The sequence below is a fragment of the Sebastes fasciatus genome, chromosome 3, assembly GCF_043250625.1.
Source record: "Sebastes fasciatus isolate fSebFas1 chromosome 3, fSebFas1.pri, whole genome shotgun sequence".
NCBI lineage: Eukaryota > Metazoa > Chordata > Actinopteri > Perciformes > Sebastidae > Sebastes > Sebastes fasciatus.
This window is the reverse complement of record NC_133797.1, coordinates 35,572,596-35,583,895: the sequence shown is the minus strand read 5'-3', so window position 1 is coordinate 35,583,895 and position 11,300 is coordinate 35,572,596. Positions and strand designations below refer to the sequence as shown.

General features: G+C 40.4%; 1 protein-coding gene across 10 annotated transcripts in view; it reads left to right on the top strand.

Moving 5' to 3' along the window:
• The window catches only part of LOC141764929 (nucleosome-remodeling factor subunit BPTF-like), a 51,728-nt gene that overhangs the window by 1,017 nt on the left and 39,411 nt on the right, over positions 1-11,300 (top strand). For all 10 annotated transcript variants that reach the window (XM_074630627.1, XM_074630630.1, XM_074630629.1 and 7 more), the window contains exons 2-4: positions 4,321-5,143; positions 10,173-10,224; positions 10,969-11,137. In XM_074630627.1, coding sequence (XP_074486728.1) covers positions 4,321-5,143; positions 10,173-10,224; positions 10,969-11,137 — 1,044 coding nt within the window. The remainder of the gene's footprint in view (positions 1-4,320; positions 5,144-10,172; positions 10,225-10,968; positions 11,138-11,300) is intronic.

Here is an 11,300-nt window from a genome sequence, read left to right as displayed (position 1 = left end):
CTTCAACCGGCTCTCGTGTTTTTGACTTTTTGTCGGATCAGCACATTTTTTGTTGTCATTTTTATACTGAAGAATTTTTTTTTGTTTTTGTTTTTTAACATGACTTTTTTTTAAGTGCAAGCTGTATTTAAAGGAGTTTTCATACATGGACTGTATTTATCACTTTCTATATGTCATTCATTCAATATGTTTACTTATGTAACTGTTAGACACAGCTACAGTAAGTGCAGTTTATACTAAGTAGACTATGCTCCATCAAAACACGTTTTTAAACATAGTTATAATTGATATAATTGGACTACTTTCTCTTTAAGGCTGTAGTACTGAAATTAGAGTCAAATAAATAACTTTAGTAATTGTATTTTTATTTTTTACACATTTGTACCGTGTCCAACTCAATTTTAGGAGACATATTTTGTTGCATAATGCTGCAAAATTAGTTTGACAGGCCTTTGTTTTGAAGAGACTTCAACACATGTTGAAAACTGAAGATGTTTTTTTACCTGATTTTTTTTTAGTGCACGCTGTATTCAAAGGTGTTTTCATACTTGGACTGTATTTATCACTTTCTATACGTCATTCATTCTGTTAGACACAGCACTGTAAGTGCAGTTTATACAAGGTTCAAGCCCTTTATTGTCATTGTGTAGTACAACGAAATTAGATTGTGACAATCCCATAGGTGCTAATGAAAAGATAATACAATAAAAAAAGATAGTGCAATATAAATATAAAAGATAATACAATAGAAAATAGAAAAATACAATATGCATATTGACGAGATGACATTTTTGCCAGATTACAGTTTTGCCAGATTATTGCACAAAGTGTCCGTCAAATAATTATACTATGTAGACTTATGCTCCATCAAAAACAACGTTTTTAAACATTGTTTCCCTATTGGACCTTGGATATAATAGGACTGCTTTCTCTAAAGGCTGTAGTACTGAAATTAGAGTCAAATAAATAACTTTAGTAATTGTATTTTTATTTTGTACACATTTGTAACTTGTCCAACTTGATTTTTAGGAGACATATTTTGTTGCATAAGAAGAATTTTTTTATTTAACGTGTTTTCATACATGGACTGTATTTATCACTTTCTAAATGTCATTCATTCAACATTTCTGCTTATGTAACTGTTAGACACAGCTACAGTAAGTGCAGTTTATACTGTCTAGACTATGCTCCATCAAAACATGTTTTTAAACATTGTTTCCCCATTTGATATAATAGGACTACTTTCTCTTTAAGGCTGTAGTACTGAAATTAGTGTCAAATAAATAACTTTAGTAATAATATTTTTATTTTTACACATTTGTACCGTGTCCAACTTGATTTTAGGAGACATATTTTGTTGCATAATGCTGCTAAATGAGTTTGACAGGCCTTTGTTTTGAAGAGAGCCGCTCCTTTTTTTTTTTTTTTTTTTTTTTTTTTTACACTTGTTGCAAACACCAACTCATTACGATATTACGTGGTGCACCGTTACCATAGTAACCACTGTGTTTATCAGGTGAGTAAATTAGAGCCACCACCATGTTAATACAGTGGTGTCTGCAAAAAATGTAAAAAAAATTATGTAAAGCACCGGAAGTAATTCTACATATAGGATTGGAAAAATAGTGAAAGGGGGATCCAAACTTGTGCATTTACACATTTTGTTCAACAGAATTCTCTGTGGCACCAAACTTAATTTCTTTTTTGGGTGCATTTTTCTTTGAAACAAAAATGTTCTTTGTATTTGACTGTAGATTATATTTCTTGATTTGTTCACCCTATAAACACTTCACTACACACTGATCAGGCTTTGATGCCATTTAAGTGGTTTCAGGGATTACTCGCATACCTCCCAACTTCCAGTGACCTGCTTTTTATACAGACATGTGAACATGGCAGCATTGTGCAGCCCAGTGTGAGGCCGGGGGTCTTTCGTAAGACCAATGTGCTTTCACTGCCATGGACATACAGGCTGCTTTCTAATTCGCATACTTGTTCTTCTGCAGCTGCCCTTAGGAAGTCCATACTGTTGCATGCAGTAATTGTGACATACTACTTCATCATAAATATTACGCCTTGAACTTTGACCTTCTTGCTCATATCCGATACAGGGATGCACCAATCTGACTTTTTCAGTCCCGATACCGATACCTTGGCTTTGGGTATCGGCCGATACAGAGTACCGAACCAATATCAGTGTTTAACCAATAAGCTGTATGCCTCACTGTGTCGAAGTGACTGGGATCATTCTTTTATGTGTAAGGCAACATCAGGCTTTACTTAAACATTGCTTTCCTAACTTTGTAAAACAAAATGTGACCAACAAATACATAGATTTATTTAATTGTTATTTATTAAAATAATAAATTGTACACCAACAACTTGATAAAAATCTTCAAAATTAACAGGAATTGCAACTTAAGTGTAAACCTTTTTAATGCAGCAACAAATTGGTCAAAACTTAAACAAAAATTAACATAAAATTGAATTGAATAGATCGGCCCCATTGTCACCGATATCCGATACAGCTATCTGAGTCAGTATCGGCCTGATATCCAGTATCGGTATCAGTGCATCCCTAATCCGATATATGCGATAGCTGTCATCGGGCTGTCATCTGTCTGTGCTCTCTCTGCGGCTCAGTCCATGTGACGTATCTTCCGCTGTGCAGAGGATTGTGGGTCAGAATAGCCAGAAAAGCACGCTGGCTTGCATACTGCAAAATGGACATCTTGGTATTTTTGTTATACTGCATTTGACATACTAAATCTTTTTCTGGCATACTTAATGGTATGGTTGGTAGTATGGGTATTGGAACGCACGCACACACAGACACACACTTCCATGCTGTTTTCAAGCACATTGCACACACCCGCACACATACCACTTTTACACACACTCCCTGTGTTTGATGCCGAATAAAGAACCAGCAGCGGTCAACCCGTTTGACCCATTCATACCAGACTGCTGTCACAGGTTAATCCCTGGCTGTCACCATTTGTGAATCAGCCAGTCCTGCCGCTGTAGTCCCATCACTGTTTCACTGTTGACACATCAATGCTAAACCATAACAGACCTAATACAAATATATTTGCTAAACAGTTATCGACTTCCAGTTTATCAGCAGTAACCGCAGTGTTTACATTGAACATACAACACGGTAGACAGTGTGGATGAAGTGATTTCACTTTATAGGATTTGGTGATTTAGTCTCCTTATGAAAAGTTAATGCAGCATCCTGCACTCTACAATAATGTTAAAGGATCTTTGAGATTGAGAAGAGCTCACGAGTCAAGTAAAGTCAATTTTATTTATATAGCCTAATATCTCAAATTTGCCTCAGGGGGCTTTACAATCCATACAGCAGACGACACCCTTTGTCCTTTTCGACCCTCGTTTCAGATAAATGAGAAAACTGGAACATCACACCAATCGACTGTAAGGATATCGTAATTTTAGGATTAGTGAATAGTAACAGTATACTAATCCTACAGTGATTAAAGAAATGTTTCTTCACCCTGTCATAACAACGCTACGCAGCCTCAGGCAAGCATTCAACTGGCGTTGAGGGTCATGAGGCCAGGTCGAATGATCTGCACTGACCCATTCACATCAAATACATACTGTATGTTGGCTTATTCCACATTACTGTGTTCAGAAATGGATAATGTGCGCAGACACCGGAGGGAATATGCAGGTACATAAGCTGCACCATAATTGCATTAATTACACAGTAGATAAAAAAGGCAAGTGGGAGTATTTAGCTTATTGTCCTGGGACAAGAATGGGCTTGTCTACCATTTTCTAATATGACTTCTTCTGTATCACGCTGTAAAATAAATAATCACATTCACACTAGCTTGTGAGTCCCTCCAAAATTAGGCATTCTACTAGTCCTGTGTAGTATTTGAAATGTATAGGGTTTTGTCATCTAAATTTCATTCGTATATTGTTGTAATGCCCTTTTTATTGGAACAAAATTTGGATTACTGGTGTCACTTTGGCGTTCACCAGGGAAACTTGAAGAGGGAATCTATTCTGATGGTCTGCCCAGGGGTATCCTCCTGTATGAGTGCAGTCAAACGAGGCATCAAGGATGCTAATAACTTCAGGCTTTAGGTTGCATTGACTTATAATAAACATAAGGTATATACTGTAGCTCAGTCCTTCATGCATTTTCGTCAGGTGAACTGTATACAACACAATTACCACGTTTACGCAAATGGTTCTTTTATTTCTTATATACATATTTGCTCTTCATTTTCTTTGTTATGCCACCCTTCTTCTCACTCCTGGCTCTTTTTCTTTCCCTTCTTACAGGCCGGAGAAGGAGTCGGGCATTGCGACCGCAGTCTCCCATCCTTGAGGCAAAGGACATTCCTTCCCTGGAGCTTCCCAAGTCCTCCGAGGACCTCCAGGTTCCTACCTCACAGCTCCTCAACGTGTCTGCCGTCTACGAAGTCCTCCGCAACTTTGGCTCGGTGCTGCGGCTCTCGCCGTTCCGCTTTGAGGATTTCTGTGCGGCGGTGGCCAGCCAGGAGCAGTGCACGCTGCTGGCAGAGACCCACATCTCCCTGCTCAAAGCTATTCTCAGAGAGGAAGACACTTCCAACACCACATTTGGTCCCACAGACGTTAAGGACTCTGTCAACTCCACTCTGTATTTCGTTGATGGTATGACCTGGCCGGAGGTTGTGCGAGCGTACTGCGAGAGCGACCCGGAGTACCGGCACATTCTGCCTTGCCAGGAGTGCGAGGATTACCCGTATGAACCGTTGGAGAGTAAAATCAAAGTTCTCCAGTTTTTGGTGGACCAGTTCTTGGCGACCAACATTGCCCGGGAGGAGCTATTGTCGGAAGGTGTGGTTGCCTACGACGACCACTGCAGAGTTTGCCATCGCCTTGGTGACCTGCTGTGCTGCGAGACATGTTCAGCCGTTTACCATCTGGAGTGTGTGAAGCCGCCGTTGCAGGAAGTGCCGGAGGACGAGTGGCAGTGCGAGGTGTGTGTGGCACACAAGGTACCCGGCGTGGCGGACTGCATCCCAGAAGTGCAGAGGAGCAAACCGTTCATTCGACAACTGCCAGTCGGCTATGACCGACACAACCGCAAATACTGGTTCCTTAACCGCCGCATTGTCGTGTAAGTTCATCATGTTTCATGTGCCGAGATTCTTGCATAGGATTCAACATTAGAGGCGTCAGCGTGGCGACTTAATCTTGTTACAGTCTTGAATGTTGATAATATCCAATTTTTTATTTAAACCAAGTTATTAGTTAAAGTTCCTGAAATATGCAACCATTACTGGAACACTTGGTGAGGACCGACTGTGTGAAACATGTTTGTTTGATCGTTATTCCACCATTATGCTTTCTCAGATTGAGATTTTTTTTTCTTCAAGGGTCCTTGCCAAAATAGTAGCATAATAACAGGACACTACCAACACACAACCAACGCACACATTTGCAGTATTTGGAGAGTACTAAGCGTGCTTTAAAGCAGTTTTAATCAGCTCAAAAGCAGAGTCTCCAAAGTTGTCACATAATTCGGTATCATAGAAAGTGTTCATGAATGTCACAAACCATCTGCATGTACAATTATAAACAACACCATGAAGATGAGAGGGATAGCCAGTAATCCAGTAATGTCCTTTCTGCACATTCCCGTACTGTAGCTGCTGTCTATGCAGCTGCTGTACCACAGTATTTGTGGGTCAGTTTACTTCGTCTCAGCCACTTGGTATCTAAAGATTGTTAATATAGGAGACCCAGGCTTTACTGAGCACATGCTCAACCCACATTCGACCCCCCTCCTTTCATGAGAGAATGTCGTCACCGGTCAATCCCTGAGCATCACAAAGACTCGTGTTTGCACCTATAGTTCATATTGCTTAACCTCAGAATTGTTCAGAACTGTGAATTACATTAAAATCAACTTCTATCCCCAAAGAGTCTGGTGTTCAAAGCCAGGCTCAACCCAGGTCAGCAGTGGGGTCATGAGTGACCTGCATTGACCCATTCTGAAAAGCATAGACCAGTACTTGTACAAGTCAAACATGTACAACATAAGTTTGTTTAATGAGAATAGAGTTGCAAACATGATACACTTCTACTACAGGTCTAAAGCCTGAGTGATAGTAAACACAATCCATATGTCATGTAGTAAACCATGATGTAGCTGCAGGAATGTCTAAAGAACACTACATTTTCTTAATGCTGTTTTTTTTATTCCCAGTGACAAAAAATGTATGAGTACAGATCTGCATGGAGGTTGGACCTTCTGTTTAAACCTGCAGTAGGCAGAATGTTTTTGGCATCATTGGGCAAAAATTCCATAATAACCTTTCAGCATATTGTAATTCAAGTGTTCTGAGAGAAAACTAGACTTCTGCACCTCATGGCTCTGTTTTCAGGCTTTAAAAAATCTTGACGGGAGACTTTGGCCAATCACAGGTCATTTCAAAGACAGAGAGCTTTCCTATTGGCTGTTCATTCAACGGAGGCAGCTGTCAATCACTCGCGAACTAAATTGCAAAAAAACACATTTTCCCACAATTTGTTTTGGTGTGTGTAATGCCTATTTCTCTGCTCAAATGTTTTCAGAAACATCTTGTTGTGTACTGTTTAGCTGTAAAATGAGAGTTTGCTCCGGCTGGTGGGCGGTGCTTGGTATTTCCTCAACTGATCTCAACATGGCTGCCGGGTCACAAACTTTCTCATTTTACAGCTAAACAGTACACTACAAGATGTTTCTGAAAACATTTGAGGAGAAAAATAGGCATTACAATAACAGAATATTGATTCATATTTGATCAGCGCTGCCTAGTTTGACCGTTTGATCAGAGTTCGTGAGTGATTGACAGCTGCTCAGAGACGGCAGGGTCCAGATCAGCTCTGATTGGTTGTTTTCCTCCTCTGAGCATCGGAGGACACAGAGGCACATGATCTTTTCATATTACCGGTCTCATGCACCACTATCAGGATATGGTGATCGTATTATAAAAATATTTTTTTTTAACCAAAAATAACTGCATCCGTCCATAGGATTCAACATAACCTGACCATCAGCAGTATTGGTCCCACCATGCGTTTGTAAATTATCTTGGGTATTGAGCAGTCACAGATGGTGTGTGTGTGTGTGTGTGCTGGGTCAGCAGCAGCAGCAGAAGGCCTGCTACATAAACCATAAAAGAGCATGGATCACCTGAACAATATAAGATATAAACGGGTAGTTGGCCCGAGGTTTATCATCGCTGCATTTCACTCTCTCTCTCTCTGTCTTCAGTTTCTGCTCTCCAAATTGGCCCCCAGCAGGTGCCGCGTTACTGATCTCCACTCTCCCCTCAGAGGCTGTGTGTGTTTGTGCATATAAGTAGTGTGCACAGAGGAAAGTTTGTGTGACTGGATGTACGTGCAATGAATGATGTGCAAAGAAGTAAGGTGTGTGTGTGTGTGTGTGTGTGTGTGTGTGTGTGTGTGTGTGTGTGTGTGTGTGTGTGTGTGTGTGTGTGTGTGTGTGTGTGTGTGTGTGTGTGTGTGTGTGTGTGTGTGTGTGTGTGTGTGTGTGTGTGTGTGTGTGTGTGTGTGCGCACATGTGCCTCCAGTGAAGTGCTGAATAGACACTACTGTTACGTGGCCTCAGGTTCCACTGTGTCTCGGCACGGACCACGTTGAGCAAAAAGCTGTCAAATATTCCACGCTGTAGCTGCTGCTGCTGCTGCTGCTACATAAACTAACTCTTAAACTGTCTTAATGTCCTCGTTAATATTTCTTATTGTGTTGGGGCCTCGCAGAAGCTTAGGCTTTCCACCCTCTGTACCCTACAGGTACACACATTTCATGGGAAACTCTGGGAGAGCAGATCTTTTCAGAGATTATTAAATTGTCAGTGTTTTAATCATTTAGAATAGTATAAAGTAGGGCCAGGCAATAATTAAAATTTATTGTTTATCATTAGTGCAATTTTATTGTAACCACATGATGGTATCATACCGGGAGTGGCCGCAGAGAGAAAAGAAATCTATAACGAAGCCGCGATTTACTTATTTGTGCGCACAGGATATAATTTGTTTCCTCAATTTAATTGAATCATTCCAACGTTTTGATTCATTCCTGGATGCGTATTAAATAATTCAATAATTTTGGCAGTGCACAAGGACAAGACATTCATTCCAGCCGCCACCTGCTTAAAGAACTTGTCCTTGGTTGTAGTATAAAAGAGTCACCCTTTAATTAAGCTTTACTTTAGCTTGATGAGTTATCAAGACATCTTGACCACTTACTGATACTTGAAGCAGGCACACACTGCACCCAATGCTTCAGGGAGAAAGGCTGGTCTGTTGTGTTGGCTCTCTGTATAGATACAATTAATATCACATGCGTGCAAAATTAACCAAAACGTGGGAACGATGTAATTAAATTGAGGCCACGATTTACATATCATGACCACAAATTACTCGTAGTAGTATCGTATTTTTATGATATATTTTGAATGAATAATTTTATATATTTATATTGTGTACATATATCTAAAGCAAATTGCAATAAAAACTAAGTGCTTTGTACTTTATATAGCTTACTTTCAATATCTAACACTTTGCACAAACAGATATAGGACCAGTGTGTAGCATTTATGGGGGATCTATTGGCAGAAATGGAATATAATATTAAATATAAGTATGTTTTCTTTAGTGTATAATCACCTGAAAATAAGTATTGTTGTGTTTTCGTTACCTTAGAACGAGTTGTTTATATCTATATAGGGAGCGGGTCCTCTTCATGGAGTCCGCCATGTTGCACCACCATGTTTCTACAGAAGCCCAGAACAGACAAACCAAACACTTTTATCTTTTTCTGCTTGAGAAAGAGTCGATAACGTTACTTGCTCCCGTCGCCGCCGCTCTCTCTCTTGCTTCACCACTCACTTCCCTTGCACACACACACACTCTACACACTGGCTCTGCTCCCAATGACCTACTCTACTTTGACAACAACTGTCTCTAGAGAGGGCCATTCGCATTTTCACATCAGCCACTGTAGTTCTTCTCCACGCTTGGCACACAGGAGAGGTTTCAGTTGGTTGCAATCTGCAACCTGACCGCTAGATACCTCCAGATCCTACACACTGCTCCTTTTAAAGGTTAAAATCAACTGATAATTCTCTTCAGCACCATGGACAGCCAACATTTCTAAGATGCTCCAAACAGCCAAGCATGTGTGCACACTGGCGTTGAAGTGCTGTTTTGGTTAAGCCATCTACAATTCTAAGTAGAAATGCTCTTAGAAAACACCCTAAACCTCTTAGATCAATTGGTATCGGGAAATTGCTGCCAAGAGACACGTGGAATTTATGCCAGCCCTGGGACTTGTACACTGTAGCTCTTTAACAAATGTGCTTCACTTGCAACATACATATATATTTAATATTTGCATCCTTTTATCCTTTACATAGAATCTCTCATTTTCCATACTGACGACTACGTCTGGCAAAGTGAGACGAGGAACACTTTGAAGAACAATTGAAGTCTGATACAGTTTTGAAGTGTGCAAGATTCTTTAATGGACTTGTTGTTCTGCGTTTTTCCAGTGACCCCTTGGATGTTTTGCTCAGCTGTTCACATCTGCTCATATTATTATGTACTAGTTGATATGCAGTTCATTGTCTATGACATGAGTATAACAGCATTGTATCACCACAGACAGATGAATATAGGGATAAACATTATTATGTTAATGATAATCAGTCTTTTAGCAGACTAACCATAAAGTTAACATATTATAATGTATGGATCTGCCAGGCAAAGTGACAGTATAGTACCTGGAACGCCTCAAAAAGTAATTACTAGCATGACAAATGCACGGTCGCCTCTGATTAATGTATAGCTCATTCATATGTTTATGTGTCAGGGACAATACACATAAATTGACATCATTGTGATGTAAATGTTTAGATTTAGACAAATCAGCTAAACTGCTGCAGCCACTATATTCAGTGTGAAAGTAAAAAAAAAAAGTCTACTGATAAAATAAACTCATAAAGCCACACAACAGCATACGGAAAGCAAGCATATGTAGAGCATATATTTCCAGTTTTATCATCGCCTTTCTCCTGTTTGTCCTACCAGTCACTGTTGTGTCTCCTAATTTTTTCCTCTCTCGTGTCTCCCCTACAGTGAGGAGGATGGTGAGCAGGAGGACAAAGCCATCTGGTACTACAGCACCAAGGTAAACGCGACTCATCATTTTCTCTCGCTGGGGGTGTATGCTCTCCACATAATAAAATTGAATTATTTTGTTTTTAAGGACCAGTGTGTAACAATTAGGGGGATCTATTAGCAGAAATAGAATATCAAATTAATAAGTATGTTTTCTTTAGTGTATAATCACCTGAAAATAAGAATCGTTGTGTTTTTGTTACCTTAGAAAGAGCCGTTTATATCTACTTAGGGAGCGGGTCCTCTTCGCGGAGTTCGCCATATTGCACTGCCATGTTTCTACAGTAGCCCAGAATGGACAAAACAAACATTGTTAACCTTTCCTCCTTGGGCCGGAGTCGGTTACTCGCTCCCGTCGCTGCCACTTTCTCTCTCTTGCTTCATCACTCACTTCCCATCTACACAAACACTCTACACACTGGCTGTGCTCCAAATGGCTCCAGAGAGGGCCATTCATGTTTTCACGTCGGCCACCGTAGCTCTCCAACATGCTTTGCACACGGGAGAGGCTTCAGTTGGTTGCAATACCCTCAACTCACTGCTAGATACCACCGAATCCTACCCACTGGACCTTTTAAAAGACTCTTGTCTTAGTTTCGTACTTACTATAATTATGCGTCACAATCCTGCTCTTTCATTTAATTAATAAAATCCATCCAAACATTCCCAGTTTATTTGGCAGTGTGGCTCTCCTAGCAATTAGCCAATCTTGTATTGCACATATTGAACTCTCCCCTGACTCTGTTCTTCCCAGGTCCAGCTAGCTGAGCTCATAGATTGTTTGGATAAGGAGTACTGGGAGGCCGACCTGAATGCGGCGCTGGAGGAGATCAGGGACGAGGCGCACGCGCATATGGACATCACCGAGGACCTAACCAACAAGGCCCGTGGCAGCAACAAGTGTTTCCTCACTGCCGCTAATGGTAAAGAGTTCTTCATTCTTTCTCCGTTTAAAAAAATAAATAAACCAATTTTCAGAGATGCTTTCTTTCGCTGAGTTTAATCACAGGATCAGTGGAAGAAGGATCTCTTTAAGCCCAAAGTATTTTTTTCATCCCTTTCTGTCTCCTCTGCCTGCTTCCCCCC